The sequence below is a fragment of the Aspergillus candidus genome (genome assembly GCF_002847045.1).
Source record: "Aspergillus candidus strain CBS 102.13 unplaced genomic scaffold BDW47scaffold_8, whole genome shotgun sequence".
Taxonomy (NCBI): Eukaryota; Fungi; Ascomycota; class Eurotiomycetes; order Eurotiales; family Aspergillaceae; genus Aspergillus; species Aspergillus candidus.
This window is the reverse complement of record NW_020194013.1, coordinates 240,379-265,301: the sequence shown is the minus strand read 5'-3', so window position 1 is coordinate 265,301 and position 24,923 is coordinate 240,379. Positions and strand designations below refer to the sequence as shown.

The window sequence follows — 24,923 nt, the reverse complement described above, 5'->3', positions numbered from 1 at the left end:
ATCGACATCCGGGGGAGGCAACCCGATCTATCCCCGATCGCAGGTGTCCAATCGACCTTTTGATGGGACCAAACCCGATCAGCTGGTATCTAGACGATGAAGGCACGTTGACCACAGGGAAACTCGGAGATGCATGGTTCCTGACTAATCCCTGTCAGCTTAATCAATGCATTGCATTGCTGAGTGATCAACAGTGGGGCTAATCCGGATGTAGGGCGAACGATGGAATGTAAGATGGTTGTCAGTATAGGACGAAGTGATGGAGTTAGAAGATGAGAAGATGAGAAGTAGAGAAGTAGAAAGAAAGAGGAAGAGAAGATGAAGAGAAAAGGAAGAATAATGCAGGCACACGTGTCGAACATGACATAACTTATACCAGGCACAACTTCAATATTTCCACCAATCAACTGCTCCATCCGATCTATACTATCGAACCTCCTCAACTCTCCCACAACTTTTCTTCTAATATACGTAGGTAGGTTCATACAGGTATGTGCACTTGGTCATATGTACGCCGAAAGTCTGTCTCACGTCTCTGCCAGGTCTCGTCAGAACTCAAAAAATCCGCCTAACTGCTTTGAGGACGGATGATCCGCCAGATTGTTTCGGATATCAGGGGATAAAACACCGATTGCAGCGATTCCGCACGCTCTCCACTTGGGGCCGATCCCTGTTCAGAGACGTGTGAGGATTATGTTCCTGGGATTGGTGGAAAGTAGTTCTGTCTTGGGTTTGCGATACACACCGGGAACATGGAATGGAGATGTGGAGCCGATCCCCTGGTGAGAATAATACCGCGTGTCTAAGGGAGTATTTAACGACAGCATGCCGATGGATGACGACCCCAAGCTTCTGGCTGGACAATTACGGAATAATCAAAGATTGCCATGTGGTCAACTCTACTCCTCTCTTCTCTCCCCCTGTGGGTGCCGGGGGTGCAGGCAGCCTTTGAGATAATCACCACCGATAGCGCCTATACGATTGACGCGAATGCACCCAACCCGCTCCAATTTACCGTCGACCGGGCCAGCTGCGACGTCACTTCCATCAAATTCAACGGCGCGGAGCTGCAGTACGAGGGCAAAGGGAGCCACATCGGCTCCGGACTAGGCAGCGCGACGGTCTCGGCGACCAAAGACGGTGGGTTGGACAATTCCCCAGTGCATGTGCTGCTCTGACAGGAAACAGGCGACTATATCAAGGTGGTGTGCGATGCAGATACCCTCACGCAGTATTTCGTGGTCCACAATGGTGACCCTATTATCCATATGGCCACCCATATCACTGAAGGTTGGTCCTCATATGATCCTAAATAGCTATCTATTTACTGATATCGAGCAGAACCGTCCATTGGTGAGATGAGATACATTGCTCGTCTGAATGCCGAGCTGCTCCCCAACGAGGAACCCTTCGGGGAAGTCTCTACTACATCCAGTGGCACAGCCGTTGAGGGTTCCGATGTGGTAGGTAGTCTAGTATCTACCCTGCATGTCTTGTCTGGTACTAATGGCCTACAGTTCCTCGTAGGCGGACAAACGCGCAGCAAGTTTTACTCCAGTCAGCGATTTATCGACGACCAGATCCACTGTATGAACGAACCTGTAACTCATCCATCACAATCTAAGACGCTAACCCATCATAGGCGTCTCAGGAAGCGAGCACCGCGTCTGCATGATCCTAAACCAATACGAAAGCTCCTCCGGCGGCCCTTTCCACCGGTAAGCACGCACGTCTCACAATAAAGTAAAAGCCAGCAGATGCTAACCCTCGCAGGGATATCAACAGCAACAACGGAGGGGACTACACCACGCTCTACTGGTACATGGTACGTTACCAACCCCCCACAGCCCAGCATGTCAACCTATCCTAACAGTTCAGAACTCGGGCCACGTCCAAACGGAACCCTTCCGTATGGGTCTACACGGACCCTACTCAATGTACTTCAGCCGCAGCGGGACCCCAGAAACCGACATCGACACAAGCTTCTTCGCCAACCTCGACATCCAAGGATACGTCCCTGCAGCCGACAGGGGCAAAGTCAGCGGGACCGCATCAGGGGCTGACGCAGACTTCGACTGGGTGATTCACTGGTACCCTCCACCTACCTCCCCATAACTCACGTTGAGAAAGAAAATTAACCCAACAGGCACAACGACGACGCCCAATACTGGACCTACACCAGCAAAGACGGCAGCTTCTCCTCCCCGGCCATGAAACCCGGCACCTACGACATGGTCTACTACCAGGGCGAGTTCGCCGTGGAAACTACCTCAGTCGCAGTAACAGCCGGGTCCACCACAACGAAGGACATCGCCGGCTCCGTAAAAACCGGCACTACGATCTTCAAAATCGGAGACTGGAACGGACAGTACGCATTTCCCACATGCCCATCCATAGTTAACCACAACTACAAATCCAAACAGAAAATTCTAATAAAATAAACAGGCCAACCGGCTTCCTCAACGCAGACAACCAACTCCGCATGCACCCCTCCGACGAGCGCATGGCCGCCTGGGAAGCCCTAACCTACACAGTTGGCAATTCCGAGTTAACCGATTTTCCCATGGCCATCTTCAAGGGTGTCAATGACCCTGTGACGATCAGTTTCACAGCGACGTCGGATCAAACGGGTGCTGCTACTCTAAGGATTGGAACGACGCTTTCTTTTGCCGGTGGACGGCCACAGGCTACTGTATATCTCTTTTCTTCATTTTCCCTAATTTATCTTTATATATAGATATACATGAGATGGCTAATATAACAACCCAGATAAACAAATTCTCCGGCGAAACCCCGCCAGCGCCGACAAACCTCAACTCGCGGGGCGTCACGCGCGGCGCATACCGCGGCTTCGGCGAGGTGTACGATGTGGAAATCCCTGAGGGGACGATTGTGGAGGGGGACAACACGGTCACGATTAGTGTTGTGTCTGGGAACTCTGGCGAGGAGTTTTTGAGTCCGAATTTTGTGAGTACCTGCGTTGCTTTTACTTTGTGGGATGAGGCTGATTGTGTTCATAGGTTTTTGATTGTGTGGAGCTGTTTCAGTGAATTCTCTTTCACACATGTGTGTATGTATGAGATGGTGAGTTGAGGGTAGGTCTGGTGTGGGTGGATGGTGTAGATGGTAGTAGGTATTTGTATGCTTTATCTACAGACAGCTGTGTTGGATTTGATACTACATACTATCCTGGTTTCTGTAAAGCTATTGCTAGATGTCGTATAGATGCAATAACGGATGTAAACAATAGAGACTCGTAACAACATCAACCCACAGCCAGACATATACAGATAAATCTACCTATAAAGGGCAATAGATAGCCTAAACAACACAGCAACACAACACAACAAACCAAACACTACCAACAACAATAAATAGAGTAGAACAGACAAGCTCAACCCCTCCTGGCCCAAAAAACACCCACCACCCCCAAAACACCCAATCCCCCAAGCACCCACTCCGCCCATTTCCCACCCCTCCCATCCACCCTGCACACAGCACCCCTATCAGACTCAGATTTAGACTCAAGAGAATGCACCAGCCGTCCTCTCACCCACACGCTCCTCACATTCCGGTCGTCGCCGTTCCACACCCACTTGTGGACGCGATCGACGGGGCCTTCCCAGCCGAAGATGTCGACCGGGCCTTTATCTTTGGATAAGGATAGACTGGTTGTCGTAGACTGACAGGAGGAGAATGATGATGATGATGATGATGATGATGATGATGATGATTCCACATCCCCACCCAGCCGCACAAGCTGCGCATCGAAGAACATCCCCTGATCGAACCCGCCTATCTCATCTGCCATATCCACGACAGCTGCGCCGCCGCGTGTACCAAGGTAGAGTGCGTCTTCGACTGTGAGGACGACGTTCTTGTCGCTCTCTGCCGAAGAAGTATGCGGCAACAACCGCGACACCAAACAAGCCGAGCGAACAGCCTCCAGCACAGACACACTATACCCACCACTAACATCCGTGCCCAATCCAACAGTGATTCCCCGATCGAGCAGGGTCCGCACAGGACAAATCCCCGACCCAAGGGCAGAGTTACTGGCAGGGCAGTGAGCGACTTTGGCGCCGCGGGTGCGCACGAGGGCCATTTCCGCGGGATTGAGGTGGACGGCGTGGGCGAGGATCGTGCGCGGGGTAAGGAGAGCGTGGGCGTCGTAGACGGAGGTGTAATTCTCGTAGGTGGGGAACACCTCGCGCACGAGGGCTACTTCGTTGGTGTTTTCGGAGATGTGCGTTTGGATGTGCAGTGGGGGCGTGTGCGACTGGGCGAGGTGGGCGAGGTCTGTCATGGATTGGGGCGTGCAGGTTGGGGCGAAGCGGGGGGTGATGATGGGCTGGATTAGGGGTGTAGACGTTGGTCGGTCGGGGTCTGGGAGGCTGTGGATGTGCGCGATGGTCGCTTTGGTGGCTGTGATGCCTGCGGCGGCGTTTTCGTCGTGGTAGTAGTCTGGGCAGAAGGCTGGGTTGTCCATGCAGACGCGGCCGACGAGGGCGCGCTGGCCGAGCTGGTGGCAGAGGGTCGCGAGGAGGTTCGTAGCGGGGACGTGGATGGTCGCGAAGTACGAGGCGCAGGTGGTGCCGTTCGCCAGTGTACGCTGGACGATCTGCTTGTAGGCTGCGTGGGCGCGCGGGGGTGCGACTTCGCTGCTGCTGCCGCCGAAGGAGGCCTCAAGGGGAAATGTATAGGTATTGAGCCAGTCAAGAAGAGTAGAAGACCCAAAGACACCAGAGTTGGGATACTGCGGCGCATGGATATGTGTATCGACAAACCCCGGGAAGAAGAACTCATTCTGGTCCTCTCGCGCTCTGACAAGAGTAACCTTTGTCCCGGAGCTACCATCCACGGACCAGCCGTGCTTGCGCATCAACGCGACGAGGTCGTCCTCGCTGGCAACGCTCCAATCGAACCCCTCGATGCGCCCATCCTGGACAGACACCCACAGCGCGCCGTGGTGGATGGACAGTTCATGCTTCGTCGTGGACGGCGTCGCCCGCGGGAGGTGCACAAAGGTGCCGTAGAAGACAGTGTATTCAGCCATGGTATCTCTATATACGGATATACACTCGAGTAGTGGAAGAGACGACGATGTGGCCTCGAAGGGATGGATGGGTTGCGACTCCACTAGCAGTAGCCACCTAGCTTGTTTAGCGGATCTCTCTTATCGGCCCACTAGATCCACTTACCGTTCTCTTCTCTATCAATAATGCACGTCCCGATATGGACTGTTCAACCGACCTGTCCTCCGGCTACAAATCAGTCACACAAGACACCCCTGAAGCTGGGAAGACGCCAGGATGGAGTTTATAACAGAGAGTAACCAGGGCGGACGACCAGAGAAACTCACCCGAGGCTCGGCTAGATCCGGCCACGCGATAAGCCCAACCGGGTTTAGCCGCGCACGTGGTGGTTTGTCACCTGATTTATACAGAGCATAGAACAGTGTACATAAGTTGATTAAGGAACTTTTGTATATCATTCATGATAGTATCATGTTTTAACAATAAAGTAAAGGAATCAAAACGCCCCCCAGTGTCTAATGACTAATGTTGAATCTGTCGTCCGGTCGTGACAATGCCCCCCAACCCCTAAACCATGAAAACCAAGAAAGAAAGAAAAAATGTTGAAGAGTATATAGTCGCTCTCGAGAACAAGGAAACAAGGGTATCATATCTAAACGGTATCCTCCACCGGGCCACACGTGCAGAAAAGGTTCTGGTCACCGAAGGCTGCATCATAGTTAGTAATGTTTCAACATCATTTTGTTTGAGAGGGGTGGAAAACACTCACCATCATCCACTCGGGTCACCGAGGGCCAGAACTTCTTCTCCACCAGGTACGGCAACGGATAGGCGGCCGCCTCGCGGGTGTAAGGACGGTTCCACTCGGTGGCCAGCAGGTCCCGCTGGGTGTGCGGGGCCAGCTTGAGCACGTTGCCCTCGCGGGGCTGCTGACCCTGCTCGACCTCGGCGATCTCGCCGCGAATGGCGATCAGCGCGTCGCAGAAGCGGTCCAGCTCGGCCTTGTTCTCGGACTCGGTGGGCTCGATCATCAGCGTGTTAGCTACGGGCCACGACATGGTGGGCGCGTGGAAGCCGTAGTCTTGCAGACGCTTGGCGATGTCGATGGCCTCGACGCCGCAGGCGTCCTTGAACTTGCGCACGTCGAGGATGAACTCGTGCGCGCAGCGGCCGTTCTCGTTCGTGTACAGGATCTCGTAGTGGTCCTGCAGACGCGACAGGATGTAGTTGGCGTTGAGCAGGGTGATCTTGGTCGCGTGCGTCAGGCCCCGCGCGCCCATCATGTTGATGTAGTTGAAGGTGATGGGCAGGATGCTGGCGCTGCCCCAGGGGGCGGCGCTGATCGGCGGGGACGCCTGGTCGGAGCGCTTGGCCTGGAGGGCCTCGCTGACCGGGTGCGACGGCAGGTAGGGGCGCAGGTGCTCGGCGACGCCGATGGGGCCGACGCCGGGGCCGCCGCCGCCGTGCGGGATGCAGAAGGTCTTGTGCAGGTTCAGGTGGCAGACGTCGGCGCCGATCTCGCCGGGCGAGCACAGGCCGATCTGGGCGTTCATGTTGGCGCCGTCCATGTAGACCTGGCCGCCGTGGCGGTGCACGATCTCGCACGCGGCCTTGATGCCGGGCTCGTACACGCCGAAGGTGCTGGGGTAGGTGATCATAACCGCGGCCAGCTCGTCCTGGTGCTTCTCGCACTTGGCCTCGAGGTCCGCCAGGTCCAGGTTGCCCGTCTTGGTGTCACACTTGATGGTGAGCACGCGCATGCCGGCCATGGCAGCGCTGGCCGGGTTGGTGCCGTGCGCCGACACGGGGATCAGGCAGATGTTGCGCTTGGCGGCGCCGGTGGCCTCCTGGAACTTCTTGATGACACGCAGGCCGGCGAACTCGCCCTGGGCGCCCGAGTTGGGCTGCACCGTCACCTCGGCCATGCCGGTGATGTCGGAGAGCTGCTGCTCCAGGTCGGCGATCATCTGGGTGTAGCCCTGGGCCACGTCGGCGGGCATGAAGGGGTGCATCTGGGAGAACTCGGGCCACGATATGGGGATCATCTCGGAGGTCGCGTTGAGCTTCATGGTGCAGGAGCCCAGCGGGATCATGGAGTGGGCCAGGGAGAGGTCCTTGGACTCGAGGTGGCGGATGTACCGCAGCATCTCGGTCTCCGAGTGGTGGGTGTTGAACACGGGGTGGGTGAGGAAGGACGACGTGCGCTCCAGGCTGGCGGGGACCGGGGCGAGGCCGATCTCCTCGTCGAGGGCGACGGGGCCGCGGGAGGCCTGCGCGGCAAAGACCTGCAGGACGGCCTGGACCTCCTCCCGGCCCGTCGTCTCGTCCAGGGAGATGCCCACCTTGGTGGGGTTCACGCGGCGGAGGAAGATGTGACGCTCACGGGCGGCGGCGATCAGAGCGTCGGCCTCTTGGCTGCTGGAGAGCTCGACGGCGAGCGTGTCGAAGACGGCGCCGCCGTCAGCGGAGTTGCCCTTGATGGGCACGTTGTAGCCCAAGGCGGCCAGCTTGGTCTGCAGCGTGAGGGTCATGGACATGATGCGCTGCGCGATGGCCTTGAGACCCTCGGGACCGTGGTAGACGGCGTACATGGCGCTCATGTTGGCGAGCAGGGCCTGCGCGGTACAGATGTTGCTGGTGGCCTTCTCGCGGCGAATGTGCTGCTCGCGGGTCTGCAGGGCCAACCGCAGGGCGCGGTTGCCCAGGCGGTCCTTGGACACACCGACGACGCGACCGGGCACCTTGCGCTTGTACTTGTCGGCGCACGCGAAGAAGGCGGCGTGGGGACCACCGTACCCCATGGGCACACCGAAGCGCTGGGCGCTACCGAAGGCGATATCGGCGCCGAACTCGCCGGGCGCCTTCAGGACGGTCAGAGCCAGGAGATCGGTGGCGACGCTGAAGGTGCCGCCCGCGGCGTGGGCGGCGTCGCCCAGCGCCTGGAAGTCGAAGATGCCGCCTTCCGTGTCGGGGTACTGGGCCAGGACACCGATCAGGTTGTCGCCCTGGTCCTTGACCAGCTGGAAGTCGTTGGCCAGGACATCTCCGATGACCAGGTTGATCCCGAAGCCCTCGGCACGCGAACGCATGACCGCCAGGGTCTGCGGGTGGCAGCGGTCGGACACGACGTACGCCTTGCCGGGCTTCTTCTGCTTGTTCATGGGCAGGATCGCCAGCGACATGGTCATGGCCTCCGCAGCAGCGGTGGCCTCATCCAGGACCGAGGCATTGGCGAACGGAAGACCGGTCAGGTCCGCCGTCAGAGTCTGGAAGTTCAGCAGGGACTCGAGACGGCCCTGGCTGATCTCGGGCTGGTAGGGGGTATAGCTGGTGTACCAGGCGGGGTTCTCCAGGATGTTGCGGAGGATGACGGGGGGGACAATGGTGGGGTAGTAGCCCGTGCCCAGGTACGCCTTGCCCTTGACGTCGATCTGCTCGCGGTAGGTCTCCAGCAGCTTCAGCATGTCCGTCTCGCCGAGGCCACCGTGCGCGCTATCCCGCGCCAGGTTCGCCCCCGCGTGCGGCGGCGTCACCGTCAAGTCCTTCTGGGACAGGATATCGGCCGGCAGCACCTGCTTGACGAACTCGTCCAGGGACGCCACCGGGGGGTTCAGGGTGGCCAGCATTTCCCGCGCGGCGTCCGGCGAGGGGCCAATGTGACGACGGGGGAAGGTATCGAGGGGCTGAAAGACATCGCGGGGATGCGAGACGCCGTGGTCCGCGACCGAGCTGGTGTATACCGGTCGACGCGCCGGCGACTGTGGAGCCGAGGTGTTCACCCCGCGGGAAGAAACAAGGGATGGCGAGAGAGGAGACGCTCTCCGCAGAGCGACGGGCGAGGGGGCTACGCGCACCCGCGTGCGCAGAGCCAGCTGTCGAGAACCCCGAAGGGCGCACCAAGACGCAGCCATGACTATGTGAGGCAATGGCCCGGTGTCTTCGGGGGAGGGGGAGAAGGTGGGGGAAGGGAGATGAGGAAAGATGAGGGTATAGACAATCCCAACAATGAAGAATCAACAACACATGGAAGACGTGTCAAAGTGAATAAGTGAAAGAAGATGAAGATGAAGAAGAAGAAGAAGAAAAAGAAGAGAAGAAAGAAAGATCAGAGAAAAGAAAAGAAAAGAACGAGTGGAGTGATTCGCACCGTGACGGCGACCAAAAAACATCGGGGAAGTCACGGGCGGGAAACCGGCCGATAAGACAGATTGGCCAATCAACATCCAGGGTTGGCTCTCTTCTCCACGCCCGATAAGCTTTCCCGCGGGAAATGCGCCGTCCTCGGAGGGATCGCGGGGCTTTTCTCCTTCTTTGCTGTTTCGTTTCCCCGTGTTTTCCATAGGGTCCGATGGCAGTAGATCTCATCAAATATAGTATATAGAGTCAAGAGAAATATAAGCTATTATGCACCTTCACATCCGATCCTTGTCCGATCAGTGCATTGTCAACAGACTGCCTGAGGACATCCATCATGACGTCATTGTAGAGCATCCCGACCATCCAATCACATGCCGATCCCTCCAGACTGGTCCGATTGTTGCCGAATCATCCAATATCAGTGGAACGGTGGATCATAACATCAGTCCAACATGAAGGACACAGCTCAGTAAACACAGCAGCCAGAAGGAATATACCCCAGCGACGGTAGGAGAAGGAAGCAAAACTACGAAGAAGGAACAAGACACCCCTCCAGAGGCAAGCTTTTCCAAGGCGTACTCCTCCAATCACCCCCCTCCGTCACAGGAGGCCACAGTTCATGGAAAACGCGGACCACAGAGTCCGGTACGGGAGGATCTAAAGGCAGGTGGCAAACAGCGCGGTGCGCTCTCCGCTGGAGCTCCATCTCGGCGGACCCCACGTCCACGACGAGGAGCGGCTCGCGCGGGTAACATGGAGGGCGCTTCACGAGCAGCGACGGCGACAGACGCTGCAGCACGAGGGACTCACCCGGGGCGAAGAACCTGGCGCCGAAGGGGACGACGCGCAGGGACCGCAGACGTCGCGAGGGCTGGTTCGCGGAGATGAGGTCCCAGATGGCGGTGGCGAGGGGGCCGTCGGTGGCGGCGTTGATGAGGGCCTCGCGGAGGTGGTGGTGGGCGCAGGGGTGGGAGGGTGATGGGTGGTCTCGGGGGTCGTAGTGGAGGTCGAGGATGACGGTGTGGAGGGATGGGAATTGCCCGATGGCTTGGTAGGCGAGGCATTCGCGCCAGCTGCCGCGGGAGCGGCGGAGCTGGATGCGCAGCTCCTGGAGGTGTGGGCAGCTGGGTGCGATGAGGCGGATCTCGCCGCCGTGGAGCTGGGGGTATTTGTAGCCGCCTGCGCGCGAGGAACGGTCTTCTTCGGTGGAGGCTTCCACCACGAGGGTCTGCAGGGTTGGTCCGTGACGCTTGACCACTCGGTGGACGGGGGAGGCGGTGCGTAGGGATCGCAGGCAGAGGGTTTTGAGCGGCTGTAGGGCGTTGATGGCGGCGACGATGCTGTCTTCAATGACGTCGTAGGATGGGGAGCCTGGGGTCTGGTGGACGTTGAGGAATAGCTTCTCCAGGTTCCGGGCGGCGAGGGCGGCAGCCGTGAATGCCGTAGGGTTCGTTCCGCTGTCCATTTCCAGGGCGCGGAGATTAGAGAGATTGACACACACGGCCAGCGTCAACAAGATGGCTGCGTGGTCGGCAGACCCCGTCAACGAAAGTGTCTCCACGGGGATGGCCGGGAGGCGCCGGGCACTTCTCAAACTTCCAAGCGGACGTCTGTTGCGATCGGCCATGTCTGATTGATCTTCTCCATCTAGCGAGGAATGTATGCGCAGGTGCTTGAGATTCGGGGCCATGGCGAGATAGTGCAGCAGTGCATGCGTGCATTCGTCGCCATAATCGAAGGAAGCGTTCAGCGTCAACGCGCGGACACACGGCGAGCGAAGAACCTCCACTTCAAATTGCTCCTCCTGCTTGGGACACTTCAGCTTCGGCAGCACCATCTCAGGGCTTTTTCCACTGAGATCCGGCTGCTGGCAGCTCCAGACATGGATCCGACACTGAGGATGCCGTTCCTGGATAGTCTGAAGCAAGCAGCTCGGAAACACGTTGGCGGCGACAAAGTGCAGCTCCGTCAGCCGTTCAAGTCGCGCGATCAACAAGACTAGTGGAAGCCAGTTTCCCTCGGCGTAAAGGCCCGGCTCCATCGTGACGTACTTCTCTCCAGGGGTCGCCCAGTCGGTCAGGGCCCGTTCCATGAACGGACCAACTGTGCTGGGACGGGCGTCCAACCAGCGGCTGAGAGGGACATCTGTATCCCAGAAGGGATCGAGAGGTCGCTCATTTTGCCCGGCCGTGTGGGCTGGTTTCTGAGGCAGTACTCTCACATCCAGTCGTCGGGCATACTTCAAATACTTGCCCCCAAACCCACTGCCCGCCTGGGACACGCTGCGCTGGAGGCTCGGATAATCGACAAACTCGACGCTCAGTCGGTCGTACACCACGGGGGCTACCGCATGGTAACAAGCACGGTTCACGAGGCGGAGCGACGAAAGGTCTTGGGATGACCAGTCTCGAACCTATAACTATCTGATCAGTGGGACGAATGAAAATTCGATGGGACAGACAACTACCAAGCTGGTCATGTGTTGTATAATCTCCAACGGCAGGGAACACATAGCGTAGGAGAGAAAAGAACCTTCGCGGGAAAAAGAAAGCTCAATGACTTGGTTCGCCGTGTACGAGGACAAAGGGATCCCTAGTCGGTTTTGAATGCGAGGGCCACTCTTAGGGTTGGCGAAGTGACGCATTTAGATTAGGATTAGAGTGGTGGCTGATGCACCTCGTACTTGCACAAACCAATCAACTCCATGAGCATCCTATAACGGCGTGTATTATTGACGGGACACATATTGTTGATCTGATATCCATCATTGTGGGTTGTTTCTGCCTTTCCTTCCCCACTTGTTGGTGTGTACGAGGGTAGAACAGTGATCAGGGGTACAGCTCGCTGGACAGGGATGCGGCATATTTGCTATATCGCTCGCCAATCACACTTGTTAGTACCTCATGCTCATGGTTGGAATCGGCCAGCCACTGGGGACCAAGTAAAATGCGAGATGTCGAAGCGAAAGACCAGGTAAAACCTCCAACCTCAAAGAAGATATCGTGCCCTAAGCCGATACAAACCAGACATCTTCCAAAGCCAACTCCGCCCTTTCACCTTCACAAAGGAAAATCGAGCTCCTCTAGCCAGAAATACCACCTCCCAACAGCATCCCTCCTTTCCTCCCACCCATCTCAAACCCCAAACCCAAGAGCGTAACAATCACAACACCCATCGGGATCCCTCCCATCCGAAGCGCCATAGCACAGAGCCACCAAAGGGCCTTAATCCAAACCGGGGAAGCCGCAATCGGATTAGGCTATCCAGTTTCTGGCACAACGCTACAGGCTTGCGTGTACCGGTGGCTCAAAGCTCGTCAACGGCTGACCTAGTTAGTTGGACTGGGGTATCCGATAGCGAGGAGGGTTCGTTTGGAACCTTACGTAGGCTCGTATTGGGTTTGTGACATCCCCGGTGGGAAGTTTATGCCGAGGTACTTTCCCTGATCATGGTTATGGCAGGGGGTTGGAGGCTGAGGGCTGTCCATGTTTGATATGGGGTATAGTCCAGTGTAGGTCCGTGTCACTTTCAACTAGTTGGTTAGTTGACTAGTTATCGGCTGGTGGCTTCGTAAGTTGGGTGACAGTTTGTACCAAGGGCCCACGACAGTCATTCGTCTAATCAGTACGGGAGGAAATGGTAGCAATAGTCCGTCTGTAGTATTGACTGCATCAGTATATAGCCGCAATACCTAAAACCAACACATGGTTTTCCAACACATGAAAACCATGTCGACAGACCCCCTAAATGCCAAATGACAAAGACTGAGAGAAAAAAAGGTCCTAAATCGTATATCGGAAGTCCTCAGACCCTTCGATCACGCGCTTCCCTTCATCCGCCTGCCTGTTGCAACGCCGGAACCACAGACTCTGCGCGGCCACGACGACCAGGATCAAAAGATTGCATCTGTCAGTAGTCAGCAAAAGCTCTCTCTAATTAGAAAAAAGAAACTTCTAGGAAGGACAGCGTACGCAATAGTTGTCCAGATACCCGGCCGGTATCCGGGCGCATCCTTCTCGCGAAACGCCACACTACTGATGATACCGCCGATACCACCGAATCCAACCAAGGTGGCGCTGGAAAACGCGCGAGTCCACTGGCCGCGGACGTTGTTGGCTTGGTAAGCCATGCAAGAGGGGATATTGGCATTGCACCCCGCGACAGCGAGGAAAGTGCCGAAGTACCGGGCGGGGTTGTTTTCGGCGAATCCCATGATCGCGAGGCCGATGATGCACAGCACGGAGTTGAAGATGATGATGAGGCCTCGCACGCGATACTTGTCCCCAACCCAGGCGGTCGAAAACATCACTATGCCTGCTAATCCGAAGGGGGGCGCGACGAGGCACTGAGATTGTCCGGCGTCGTATCCCATTCCGCCTAGAATGACGGGCAAGAAGTATGCGATGGCATAGGTGCCTGTTGTTGTGCACCTGTGGTTGGTTGGTGAAAGTTGTCTAGTATATCTCTTGCGGAATATGAACTTACAAGAATATCACCGCGAATCCCCAGATCTTCAAGTCAAGGGCAGGAAGTAGGAACTTCTTCAAGTTAAAGGGCTCGTTGTCACCGTCTGAACGGTCGCGATTGATGCGTCGCACGATAAATGCGCACTCCTTCTCGGAGAGGAATTTCCACGATTTATGTGCGCGGTCGGGGAAGTCAACCAGGAAGATGAGGGTGAGGATGCCTATCACGCCCGTGATCTCCACGCTATCAGCATATCTTGACGTTCTCTTTTTAAGGTCCGTATCCACATACCACGCCCTCAATGATGAAGATCCACCTCCAGCCTTGAATACCCTGAGTTCCATGCATTTGCGATAATCCGAAGGCCAAAATACCCGCGAGCGCAGACGCCACACAGCCTATAAGGTAGAATATGGAGAAGCGTTTTTGCACGTCATCTGTCACTATCAGCAGCGTTTCGCATTGTTGGGGCGCGGTCACGATTGGTCGAACTTACACCGGGAATACCAGCTCGAGAGCAGATAGACGCAACCGGGGAAGTATCCTGCCGAGATAACTCGTTAGTATGGCGTCTAGCTTTGACAAATTGCTAGTTCCCACCTGCTTCGAGCACGCCTAACAGCACACGACATCCCGTCATCGCTCCCCAATCCTTCGTGAATCCCATACCCTACCGATGGTGTTAGCTCCGAATTGACACCCGCAGTGAGATACATACAACGAGGATCGCACCCCACGAGATGACAATAGTTCCCAAGAAGATGGTAGGGCCGAGTTTCCGCGTGATGACCGTCATTGGCGGCTGGAAGATAACATAGGGAACGAAAAACATCAAGACGATGATAGACTATTCAGTCAGTCAGTCTCACGCGGAGCTGTGGTAGAATTCAGAGGCACCAACATAACGTGGGTCGACTTCAAGTTTCAAATCCTTCTTCATGCTGTCTCACGGCCACTCGTCAACAATGTATCGAGTGTGTTGGTAGAAAGAAGCTGGCTTACCCCGCGACTAGCGCCATACTCAGGTTTGTCCTGTCCATCAGCGACACGCAGTATGCTAGCCCCGTCATCGTGACCAGACGCCGGTCGACGCGATGAATGATCTTGCGCTGTTCCGCGGGGGTATATTCTTCGTCGTAGTTGACTTCATTCTGGGCACGTTGATTGAGATCTTCAATTTGATCAATGCTAGAGGCCTTCTTCTCGTCAATTGAGGTCCCCATCTTGAGCCGTCGGGGCTGGTCGCGCCAAAATTCAGGTAGAATGGGTGGGGGAAGGGAGAAGGGAACCGGATGAAGAGAAAAGAGAGGAGGGAAATCGACCAGAAATAAAATCGTCAACGCGCAATAACTTGCCCCGAGGACAACTATATATCCCTGCCGTTGGGTAAGCTGTCGCCAGCGTGTGACAAACAAGACATCGTCTTACAGGTGGAACAAACACCTAGCAACGTCCAGCTCTATCCACCCACTCCAAGGAAACCAACCCCCCTCACATATCGAGCCAAAGGAGCAATTGATCTGAACTACCGGTCAATCCCGTTGGTTGAGGGGGGCAAGAGGCGAGACTATGGTGAGAGAAAGCAAGACCAGCCCCACTGTTTCCCCGGCTTTTTCACGGCGGAGCGTAGAAAATGTGGGGAAGTAGAGATCCAAAGACAGGAAGCGTGCGGGGATAACACGCTAATTGACAGAACTGACATCAGGTCACCCCCTTGGCTACCTTGGCAAGTCCTCGCTTTGCCCTCTCCGCCTCCATTTATCGTGATTATGGTCGGAGTCGTCCGAAAGGAGCAAGACTGCCGTGGCCGCGGACTGGCCTAGATGGAACCACTAGAAGGTATGCGGGGGCGCTTGGCTTTGGTCTTGGGCCGCGTCAGATCAAAAGAACTGTACACTAACCCACCCCCCCTCGGTCGTTTCAAGCTAGATCCAACAGCAGGAATCATCGCAACCGCCCGACCGACCTGTCTGTATCTCCTACCACAGATCCTATTGACCCCAGCCTTGGGCCTAATCTGCAGTGCAACAGACGTCACTCCTCTCGAAGCAGAGTTGAAGCATGTACCCGTTCCTCGACGGGCCAGGCCGAAAGACTTTCCTCGAATGCGACGACACTTTCCGCAATCTCCCGCGTTGCATACGGGGTGGCTTTTCTGTGTTGTCTTATTTCCTTCCCCCCAAGGCAAGTATAGACGGTTGGAGACAGCGCGTTGCCAATTCTTTCCACACCCACCCTCGCCATTCGTCCAACCAGTCGGAGGAGACCGAGCAAAACAAAGGATCTCATATCCCTCGGGCTTGGAACTCCACTGCCGAAGTGATTATACTTTCTTCGGCATATCGTCCACCATCCTAAGCAGACAGTGCTCGGATGTCTCTTCCTAACCGTTGGACTCGAAAGGTGAACCTCTCATATTTTCCAATCTGAGATGCGATTGAATAAATAAACCGGCTGAGACAGCGATCTGTATTACCTCTCAGGCTGTATCACTGTAAGGTATCTAGATAGGGGTAAACAGAAAGCTTGCATGCCGTGTCACCAACGCAGACAAACCTGTCGTACACAACTTTCCCTTCTCTTCTAGAGCGAAAATCGAGCACAACAAACGTAACGGGACTAAATCCGCGCATCTCTGGGCAGCTCGATCCCGAGGTAACTCTAAGTTAAGGCGAAGCGATGTCTGTCCAGGGTAGAAAGTGCCCAGGCTGGATAAAGTTCGGTTGCAGGATTGAACTAAATCAAAAAGTTTGTCGGGGTAGTTAACCTTGTTGGGCTGGGCCCCGTGACTGTTTGACCTTTGCTTTTGTTGGTACGTCCTGTGTACATTCTATGTACTTATTTTCTAACTTCACTATAGATATGCGTCTTAGATTCCATTCCAAGCGACAGTGTCCAGAAATTCGTAAAAGATAGAGGACAACCGAGTCGGGTGAGACGGCTCGATGCCTGCACCAACCCAGTCTATCCTTGACAGCAGGGGAACGATACCATGGAAAAGATCCTAGCTGCCCACCCAAGGATTCGTAGACCAAGTACCATTATTGGCAGAGAGGAGAATTTAAGAATATTAGGTTGGAACCAATCAATCATCTAATATACAGCTATCCAGGCGCCTAGCAATATAATCTCTCCCCACCAATCCCAGCTTAGTCCTCGTATTCGTCCTCTTCCGGAATCAATCGCCTCCATTCTTCATTTTGAGCAAGGGCCAGCTCTTGCGCCTTCAGCTTGTGCCCGGCCACGGCTACGTACACCACGAGTGCCGTTCCGATGACAAACCCCGCGGTCGCAAAGAAGATGTTGATTGGCATCGGATTCCCCGCAAAGGGACCGTGCGTCAGGGAGTCCAGACCGTACTGGGAGAAGTTCACAAGCCCGGAGACGCAGATGATCGTCCCGTAGACGCGGCCAAAGGTGGCAAATCCAAATACTTTGGTCGCATAGTCTCTATACGAGAGTAAGTTGAGTGAGCTAGAGCAGAAGATGGGGTGAAGACCTACGACATGGCAGAGTAGTAGAGCGGTCGGACCAGCACAAACAGGACAACAGTCAAGTACCCCGTCCACATGGTGGGGACGGAGTTTAAAACGCCGATGGCCGTCGTCAGAACGACGATACATGCCAGAATCTCAGGGACGCTCAGGCGGTCCAGCAGAAGACCAATAAATGGCGTAGATAGTACGCCACCGGCCGGTAGAGCGACGTCGAAAAATCGGTTAATACGGTCCGCGAGGTGGACTGATCCCAGCATATACTCGTACTGCGTTCGGACCGTCGCAATGAAGTAATTCATTCGCAGCATCTGCAGCACCGTCAACAGCGTCATCAGAACAAACCACGGCGTTATCATCTGTTGTCGAGCCGAGAGACCGTGCAGAGCCCCCCAAACCCCACTGGCCATATGGCGCTCTTCTTCCTGTTGCTCGCGGTGTTGGCGTTCAGTCTCATCGCCTAGGACTTCGTCCAGCTTGCGCATCCGATCGCGTCGCCGCGATGCGCGTTCGTTGCGGACGCGCCGGCGCTCCGCCTCGGACTCGATTTCATCGTCGGAATCATGGACGTCCCGGGTTGGGTCTCCGGCTTTTTCGATCTTGATTTCGAGATGATATAGGTTTTGATAGTCCGCCGGCAGCATGATAGTAAGATGCGACACGAGAATGAACGCCGGGACCAACAGATAGATCAAGAAGAACTTGTGGAGAGAGAACGTCCGGTGGCTCCCTTCGTACAGGAGGCGGTAGAATAGATACACCGCAGCTGAGGCGTCGAAAGCGCCCGTAACGAGGGCCACGATGGTGCCCGCATATTTGGGGAAGGCGTTGGCGATCTGAAACGATGGGACAAAGACAAAAGTGCCTCCCAACGCAAGGAAGAAGTTGCCAATGATGTAGCCATCAAACTGGTCCACAGAGGAGGTGTACGCCATAAGCAAACAACCTGCCACTAGAGAGGCACAGCCGGCAAATCCGCAGACGCGAGAACCATACCGGTCAAGCATCGCCCCGACTGGGAGAGCGGAAATATTGGCTGTGATGGAACCAATGGTGAAGAACATATTCAGTCTGGTCGGGTTAGTCGATCCTGATATTGACGTCATCACGTAGACGATAAGAGCTGGAAGGAAACACCCACTTCAAGTCCTGCTCATGGCAAACCTCGACGCCATCTCGCAGTTCCTCTTCAGTACATAAACTGCGGTAGACGCCTTCTTCGATCAAGACCGGCTTGAGCGCCGCGAAGCCGAAGACGATTCCCGAGGCGAGCCAGCATGCAAGTATCGTAACGATAACCTGGGCTAGGGCACATTAGAAGAGAGCCAAGGTATGGAGCAATTTAACCTACCAATTCGTCTCGCAGCGGAGACTTTGTAAGGTGGAACGGCAGTTACATCCACCGGAGGCAACGGTGGTTGAGGGAGGGGATCGTAGCTGAGATTGCGACCGATGGGAACCATATGCTCCAGGGTGGAACCCTGCTCGGTGATCTCATCTTGGAGTTCGGGTTCCCGGTCGACCCCGTAGATTGAGGAGACATGCTGTACAAGAGACATGACCGCGTTTCATCGCAGCCGGTGAGGGTTCACTCAGCGAACATGGAGGAAGCAGCTGGGAAGTGGTTGGATCAAGGGTGACCGGGATATGAGGTTGAGGTCGAGGTCAGGGAGTACAGAACTTTGTAACAGGCGAAGCTTCTAAATCAGGTGGGCCTCGATGCAACCTCGTTTCCGATTGTCATCCTGGCCCTTGTCCATTGAACGAATCATCGATATTCAGCCTATTTTATTCCATTACATTTATCTGGTTCTATGTTGATCAAAAAGAAAAGGGAAAGAATAAGCCAAGAAGTAAAAATGTAAAAAAGAAATGTTGTGAGGTCCTGCCCGGAATTGAACCGGGGCTTACGGAATCAGAATCCGACGTCATAACCACTAGACCACAGGACCTTCAGTTGTGATATATGTTTTTCTTAGTAGATTGTTGTCCAACTTTTACAGAATGTTGTCCTTCTGCAATAAATCGGCTGTGTAGTTCTCGCCACGCAACGATTAGCAAGTATATCTCTTTTTAACTTGATTTGAACTTGTTGGGGATATTCTTCCATTGACTAACTTACTACTTATATCTCCATCTCTTTGTACTTTACTTTTGGCCTTTTTCCTGTTCTTCGACTTGGTAACGTTAGACCGACACTGATATATATAACTACCAAATTCAACACCATAGCAAACCAACTAGGTATATTCTCTAAATCTTCTACAGGATCTAACATACCAGTTCTATTCCTGGATCTTCATACAGATCGTAACCTTCTATAACTCCGAGAGCATTGTCAGAACCATCACCATCTCGACTGTTTCTATCGACACTCTCTACAGCTATATAACCCATGCGCCATGAAAACAGGGATACAAATTTCGCCGTAGTTTTTGCATGCAGCGCAGCAAATCTCACATCTATCGCACATCCCAGAGCCTCTACCAAATCACGCACAGCGCATAGCCGTCCTCTGATATATCCAATATCTTGAATACTACCGACTCGGGCCATATGCCACGATTATTTACCGTATCCTACCACTGCACAAACCATAACCAGACATAGGTCTAGACACAAATTCTGGTTTCCAATTACTTTCTGTGTGTTATCATGGTCAATGTGTATCCAACATACCGAAAAACGACTACAAAAAACCCAGAACCCACCAATACAACCCAAACTACTGGAAAGAATGCAAGGTGTGTGAACCGGAACAGAAGTTGTATTCAAAAGACAAACAAAAACAAAAGAAGGACAAAATTCAACTCTCGAGAGGAATGACCAAGACAAATCAAGAAGGTAAAAAGACACTCCCCCCATTCCACTTCTACCACTCTCCCTTCATCCCCATTCTAGTACCGTTTCCCCCATTCCAATAAGAGATCAGGCGCAGGCAATCGCCAGCTTAGTGAGTGCAGTGGCAGACGCTAAAACCAGCCATTAGTATGCTGTCGTCGAAGACATGGTGAAAGAGGGAAAGAAAAGGAAGTACTCACGCCTTCTTGGAGCAGTAGCCGCCGTGGAAGCCCTGGCCCTGGGCAATGCACTGCGTATATAGTTAGTTTGAATGCTCAGGGAGAAAAGCAAGAAGGATGTCTTTGTTGACACATACAGAAGCGCTGCAGGCGGCATCGCCAGCATCGAAGATGCTGCCGGCCTGGCACGATGAGCGGGCTAGGATGACGCCGGGCTCGGCCTCGGCCTCGGCCTCAGGGGCGGGAGCGGGAGCAGCCTCGGCGACCGGGGCGGGGGCAGCCAGGGAGATGGAGCCGAAGAGGGCGACGGCGGAGAGGAAGATGGTGGAGAACTGCATTTTGAAGGTTGATTGGTTTGGTTTAAGACGGAGGTCTTGAAAGTGAAGTGGATTGATTGGATTGGAGTTGGAAGTGGAAGTGAAGCTGTTGTTGTTGTTGATGATGAGAGAGAGGGAAGGGTGGATGGGAAGGGGGTATTTATATTCGAGGATCAAGGCATCTTGAGTCTATAGAAAGGACTATGTCAACGCTGTCTATCACCTTACTTGGTGTGCTTGTGAGGTTCAGCTCTATTCCCATCGAGTCCATCTCGTGTTCGTAGGTAGGTCTCTCCCTTGCTCTCCTGCACATATTCAGGTCCCGGGGCCGGAAAATAACCGATCGGCAAGAAGTCACTCAGTATACGAGGTCAATCGTTTCGTATCTCCGTCTACCATCTCGTGTCTAGTCTAGCATGGGAGAATTGACGTTGTGGAGAGCAAAGGCTGGCGAATGGCCCCCAAATCTCGACTCTAAAATAAGCAGCATCACGATAACCACGATCCTGCTGTACAGGAATCGTGAATTGCCACCAAAACGAGCAAATCTAAAACTGCCCCTAAAAATAGGTATCCACCCATGCATACGAGCCCAGAGTAGGCTTGATTGGACTGTGCGGACGGTGATCGTCGATGATCTGCGGTGGCCAGTACGAGCCTCAACAGAAATGCAGCCCCCGTGGCTGGTGTCCCTGCCAAGATGGAGGTTCTGGGGAGTATTGCAGGGGAGGTTGAACTGTATACAATGAGGGGATGGAGATTTACTGGGAAATAGAAAGCAGAGGGTGTGCAACAATTGCTGCACATGGTGCTGGTGCAGTGCATCGCGAGTTAGATCTGTTTGAAGTTGCCTTCAACTCGCATATTCACCAGTCAGATGCAATTCTGGGGTAAATACCACCTGCAGTCAGAATTCAATATCCTGCAACTCGAGTAATGCAAATCCCGGGCGAATCAAGGCCCCGAATCCACCTCGTGTCCTACAAACATCTCTCAGCTTCTCAGCTGGATATACCGATCGACGGTGAATGCCCCCACCATTCTCGGAAGGATGACGGTGGAACCACACCGGCTGTCGGAGATATAGCTCGGATATCGCATTGGCAAGATCATAGGTCGGGTGGTCCGAGTTCAGACATGGCTATCCGAGAAGTGGTGCGTTGTCGGTGTGGGGAGACGGTCGTATTTTGAGAGAGATCGGCATTTCTCGTGAAGATGGATCTCTCCTTGAGCACGAGAGTTATTGGGCTATTGTTGGGGATGGAGGCGTGGCTGTGGATGAGGAATGCTGCCATGTTAGCCCCTTAATATCTTCCCCTGCTTCATTATGCGAGATCTACCCTTGCTTTCAGCATGCAAGGGCCGAGCGGTGACTCCGTAGAGAGAGGGTGAGGGGCATGCTGGGCCTCGTATAGCATACTGCAACGGGTCAACGAACGAAAAGGGCACAGATGTAAGGGTTCTATTCTTGGTGCAGAAATGAAATCTATTACGAGAAGTAATGGTGGATTTTGAGGAGACAGCGGTCAGATGGACACCACGTGAGAAAAGGGTGGAATCTATCTCTATGGAATGTGCTATGAAGGGTGGAATGACTGGAAGGGTAGGATTCTTGATGTTGTCAGAAAATCGTGACAAGAGGATCGGAGACGATGGAGAATGTTCATGTGGTGATATGTCAAGAAAGGATTCAAGCTGCGAATACCTTGAAACATATTGGAACATAGAATTAACCAGACTGCTATTCTATCATAAGATACAGTTGACTGATCAGATATAGACATCTAGCTTGTGATCAGATATTCTGTGGGGAACGCCATCCCCGTGCAGTATACAAGTATACCACTATCAGCTTCACATTCAACACCAAGACACACCAACCCCCCGTCCATCCGCAGACAGAAGCCACTATTGATCCAAAACCAACCCGAAAGCCAACCGCACTCACAGAACCCCATCTACCCCATACAAGACCAGTCCAAAACCAAGCCAGACAGACCCATCCTAAAAAAAGCCCATCACACCCCCCACTGCCCCAACAATGGAGGACGATCAGGGAATCGAATACCTGACGCGGGGAACTAAGTGTGGGGCTAAATCCCACTCTGCTATCACGTCCAATTGTTGTCAGGGTATTCTTACCTTAATATATATATCATGTGTTGTAAAGATGGTCACTGGCAGGATGGCTTCCGAATCAGGAAGGTGAATGTATGCCGCCGGCTGGCTAGACCGGGTCACGGGGTTGGATGACTGTCACTTGGAGAAAAGTGTAAAGAGAGTGTGTCTGAGGCTTACGGACATAGTGCGGACTTATGACCATGGGTGGTTTGCAAAGCATGTCCTGTTGAGGGAGGGTGGTAGTGCTGTTGCTCCTGCTTGAATATCTACCGAGGATGAATCTTGTATTGATAGCCCGATATTGGGACTGGGTAGTCTGAGTGTATCGTGATTGCTTGACATTTGTATATACAAAGATACTGAAGGTCATAGAATAATGATTGAAATGTCTATTTACATGAAGAAGAGGTGCGCCTGGCCCGCCTGCACCAATAGCCTATACAGTCTCGATATATCGCTTGAACTCCCTGCATGAATTGTTAGCGACCTCGTCTATCGAATTTCAGATTGCAAACTTACCAGTCGGTGACTGCCTCGCGCCACACGCGCAACTCGTGCTCTCGCGTGGCAGTAAAGAAGTCCACGAACTCATCATCCAGAATCTCCCGCGCGACGCTGCCCGGCGCGCTGAACCGGCGGATGGCCTCGTCTAGCGTGTTGGGCAGCATAGTCGGCCGCGGGTCCTCGGGCTTGATGGCCGACATGGGCGGCACGGAGATCTCGAGCTTCTTCTCGACGCCGCGCCATCCCGCAGCGAGGATCACGGCCAGCGCGTAGTGCGGGTGCAGGTCGGCGCCGGGGATGCGCACCTCGAACCGCGTGGCGCCCGGCTTGCACACGGGCGGCGTGATGAGGCGGATGGAGGCGATGCGGTCCTCCAGGCCCCAGCTGATGTTGACGGGGGCCCAGAAGTTCTCGACGAGACGCTTGTAGGAGTTGATTGTGGGCGCAAATAGCGGCATGATGTCCGGGAGGGCTTCCAGCACCCCCGCCAGAAAATGGCGGCCGAGATCGGAGAGGCCTGCGGAGTCGGGCCACTGGGCGTTGGGGTCGGGGGTGTCCCGGGCGAACAGGTTGCGGCCTTCGAGATCGCAGAGCGACACGTGAATGTGGCCGGAGCTGCCTGGTTGGCCTTGGATCGGCTTGGCCATGAAGCAGGGGGTGATGTTGTGTTCGATTCCGATGGATTTAGCGAGAAGCCTACTGGGGTTAGATGATGGAGGAGCGCGAGGGGGAGGGGATTGGAGGCATACTTGAATAGAGCCACTTTGTCGGCCATGTCGTTTACATGGCAGACTTTGAGAGCCTGTTCTGAATTAGCCTGGTACTTTGTCTCCGATGTGCTGGATACCCACCGCTTCGTACACCCCGGGCCCGCCCTCAGTATGCCAGCCCTCAATCCCGCAGTTGAACTCGGCACTGGTGTTGAAAATATCGTAGAAAAACTTCTTGAACGCGACCGGTCGCGTGGCGCTGTAGGAAAAGCTACCCCCGGTGATGGGCCGCAGGGCGCGGGGTTCATTCTTCTCGAGGAAGGCGGCCAGATCGCGGGTCTGGGAGGCATTGGCGCCGTAGCCATCTTCGGAGGGAGTTTGGAAGTTCATAAATTCGAGCTCGACTGTGCTGATCAGCACCCATTCAATCCCAATGGATAGTGCGGATCTTACCTCCAGCCATCGCCTGACAACCCGACCCGGCCAGCTTTTCGGAAAGGCCCTTCAGCATGCTCCGCCCGTCCGCGCAGACAGGCTTGTCGTTCTGCACAAAGCGCACCAAGAAGAACGGAATATTATCCTCCCAGGGAATGCGCCGGAAGGATTCCAGATCAGGGACCGCGATAAAATCCACATACCCCGACTCCGGGGGCGCAATGCGCGCATCGGTCGTGTAGAGCACATCTTGCATATCCCAGCCAAACACGGCGGAGCTCATCCCGAAGCCCTTCTGCGCGATGCCCAGGAACTTCTCCTTGGACATGACCTTGCCGCGGAGGATTCCATCGCAGTCAACGCCGGCGACCTTGACTTTGATGTCATCGGCGAGGATATCGGGGAGGGTTTCAACTGTGACTTGCGACATTGTGAGGGTGGGTGTATACTGGAACGCGAGGGAGTTGGAGGTAGCGACGGTCGCGGCGGTGGTTTTAAAGGGACCAGCGGGGGAGTGGACTACGGGGTACGTCAAAAATAGAAAGGGTGGACATCTTGTGGCGGCGGTTAGTTTCTGGCCATGACGAAGTTGTCCGAATGACGCGACAGGAAACGGGCGGGGAGAATGACGGAGAGCGCGGTGGGGACGAGAAGACCGCGCTTATCTTATCGGTCTGGGTTC

General features: G+C 54.6%; 9 protein-coding genes and 1 non-coding gene across 10 annotated transcripts; 2 read left to right on the top strand and 8 right to left on the bottom strand.

The window, feature by feature from the left end:
* The first annotated feature begins 705 nt into the window (after window positions 1–705).
* On the top strand, window positions 706–3,123 carry rglA (putative rhamnogalacturonase B). Its single transcript, XM_024820117.1, has 11 exons — window positions 706–1,140; window positions 1,189–1,290; window positions 1,342–1,463; window positions 1,518–1,587; window positions 1,643–1,718; window positions 1,774–1,825; window positions 1,879–2,090; window positions 2,147–2,368; window positions 2,446–2,692; window positions 2,770–2,967; window positions 3,021–3,123. Exons 1-11 carry the CDS (start codon window positions 888–890, stop codon window positions 3,048–3,050), a joined length of 1,584 nt encoding a protein of 527 aa, XP_024674505.1. The 5' UTR covers window positions 706–887; the 3' UTR covers window positions 3,051–3,123.
* A 271-nt stretch (window positions 3,124–3,394) lies between these two features.
* On the bottom strand, window positions 3,395–5,056 carry BDW47DRAFT_115884 (chlorohydrolase family protein; the record flags this gene model as incomplete). Its single annotated transcript, XM_024814851.1, has 2 exons — window positions 3,395–3,651; window positions 3,688–5,056. The coding sequence occupies 2 exons, from the start codon at window positions 5,054–5,056 to the stop codon at window positions 3,395–3,397; spliced, it is 1,626 nt and encodes a 541-aa protein (XP_024674504.1).
* A 632-nt stretch (window positions 5,057–5,688) lies between these two features.
* Window positions 5,689–8,947, bottom strand: BDW47DRAFT_115883 (glycine decarboxylase subunit P; the record flags this gene model as incomplete). Its single annotated transcript, XM_024814850.1, has 2 exons — window positions 5,689–5,744; window positions 5,806–8,947. 2 exons carry the CDS (start codon window positions 8,945–8,947, stop codon window positions 5,689–5,691), a joined length of 3,198 nt encoding a protein of 1,065 aa, XP_024674503.1.
* A 752-nt stretch (window positions 8,948–9,699) lies between these two features.
* BDW47DRAFT_123509 (uncharacterized protein) lies at window positions 9,700–11,817 on the bottom strand (the record flags this gene model as incomplete). Its single annotated transcript, XM_024816068.1, has 2 exons — window positions 9,700–11,586; window positions 11,641–11,817. 2 exons carry the CDS (start codon window positions 11,815–11,817, stop codon window positions 9,700–9,702), a joined length of 2,064 nt encoding a protein of 687 aa, XP_024674502.1.
* A 1,118-nt stretch (window positions 11,818–12,935) lies between these two features.
* On the bottom strand, window positions 12,936–15,163 carry BDW47DRAFT_88342 (putative phthalate transporter). The gene is made up of 9 exons (XM_024820114.1): window positions 14,643–15,163; window positions 14,542–14,581; window positions 14,359–14,487; window positions 14,241–14,310; window positions 14,137–14,184; window positions 13,932–14,077; window positions 13,659–13,876; window positions 13,145–13,603; window positions 12,936–13,079 (listed from the first exon to the last, which is right to left on the bottom strand). Exons 1-9 carry the CDS (start codon window positions 14,861–14,863, stop codon window positions 12,956–12,958), a joined length of 1,455 nt encoding a protein of 484 aa, XP_024674501.1. The 5' UTR covers window positions 14,864–15,163; the 3' UTR covers window positions 12,936–12,955.
* On the top strand, window positions 15,051–16,171 carry BDW47DRAFT_88350 (uncharacterized protein). Its single transcript, XM_024820115.1, has one exon. It carries the CDS (start codon window positions 15,464–15,466, stop codon window positions 16,025–16,027), a length of 564 nt encoding a protein of 187 aa, XP_024674500.1. The 5' UTR covers window positions 15,051–15,463; the 3' UTR covers window positions 16,028–16,171.
* Window positions 16,172–16,704: 533 nt separating this feature from the next.
* Window positions 16,705–18,884, bottom strand: BDW47DRAFT_101204 (putative MFS transporter). The gene is made up of 4 exons (XM_024811605.1): window positions 18,486–18,884; window positions 18,276–18,438; window positions 17,144–18,205; window positions 16,705–17,090 (listed from the first exon to the last, which is right to left on the bottom strand). The coding sequence occupies exons 1-4, from the start codon at window positions 18,691–18,693 to the stop codon at window positions 16,790–16,792; spliced, it is 1,734 nt and encodes a 577-aa protein (XP_024674499.1). The 5' UTR covers window positions 18,694–18,884; the 3' UTR covers window positions 16,705–16,789.
* A 130-nt stretch (window positions 18,885–19,014) lies between these two features.
* Window positions 19,015–19,086, bottom strand: BDW47DRAFT_t39. The gene has a single exon. It is a non-coding gene; the product is annotated as a tRNA-Gln (tRNA).
* A 998-nt stretch (window positions 19,087–20,084) lies between these two features.
* BDW47DRAFT_123506 (uncharacterized protein) lies at window positions 20,085–20,492 on the bottom strand (the record flags this gene model as incomplete). The annotated part of the gene is made up of 3 exons (XM_024816067.1): window positions 20,085–20,106; window positions 20,176–20,225; window positions 20,292–20,492. The coding sequence occupies 3 exons, from the start codon at window positions 20,490–20,492 to the stop codon at window positions 20,085–20,087; spliced, it is 273 nt and encodes a 90-aa protein (XP_024674498.1).
* Window positions 20,493–23,028: 2,536 nt separating this feature from the next.
* On the bottom strand, window positions 23,029–24,671 carry BDW47DRAFT_115880 (glutamine synthetase family protein; the record flags this gene model as incomplete). Its single annotated transcript, XM_024814849.1, has 5 exons — window positions 23,029–23,059; window positions 23,112–23,792; window positions 23,846–23,898; window positions 23,948–24,210; window positions 24,260–24,671. 5 exons carry the CDS (start codon window positions 24,669–24,671, stop codon window positions 23,029–23,031), a joined length of 1,440 nt encoding a protein of 479 aa, XP_024674497.1.
* Window positions 24,672–24,923: the final 252 nt, after the last annotated feature.

Excerpts from the sequence above, each read along its gene's own strand:
- rglA (XM_024820117.1), top strand. The coding sequence starts at position 888 with ATGTGGTCAACTCTACTCCTCTCTTCTCTCCCCCTGTGGGTGCCGGGG. Across the intron at positions 1,464-1,517 it reads CCGTTGAGGGTTCCGATGTG|TTCCTCGTAGGCGGACAAAC; the intron begins GTAGGTAGTCTA and ends AATGGCCTACAG. Across the intron at positions 2,369-2,445 it reads ATCGGAGACTGGAACGGACA|GCCAACCGGCTTCCTCAACG; the intron begins GTACGCATTTCC and ends TAAAATAAACAG.
- BDW47DRAFT_88350 (XM_024820115.1), top strand. The coding sequence starts at position 15,464 with ATGGAACCACTAGAAGGTATGCGGGGGCGCTTGGCTTTGGTCTTGGGC.
- BDW47DRAFT_101204 (XM_024811605.1), bottom strand. The coding sequence starts at position 18,693 with ATGTCTCTTGTACAGCATGTCTCCTCAATCTACGGGGTCGACCGGGAA. Across the intron at positions 18,439-18,485 it reads CTCCGCTGCGAGACGAATTG|CCCAGGTTATCGTTACGATA; the intron begins GTAGGTTAAATT and ends AATGTGCCCTAG. Across the intron at positions 17,091-17,143 it reads CTCTACTACTCTGCCATGTC|AGACTATGCGACCAAAGTAT; the intron begins GTAGGTCTTCAC and ends ACTCTCGTATAG.
- BDW47DRAFT_88342 (XM_024820114.1), bottom strand. The coding sequence starts at position 14,863 with ATGGGGACCTCAATTGACGAGAAGAAGGCCTCTAGCATTGATCAAATT. Across the intron at positions 13,604-13,658 it reads GGATTCGCGGTGATATTCTT|GTGCACAACAACAGGCACCT; the intron begins GTAAGTTCATAT and ends AACCAACCACAG. Across the intron at positions 13,080-13,144 it reads GGTATCTGGACAACTATTGC|ATGCAATCTTTTGATCCTGG; the intron begins GTACGCTGTCCT and ends GACTACTGACAG.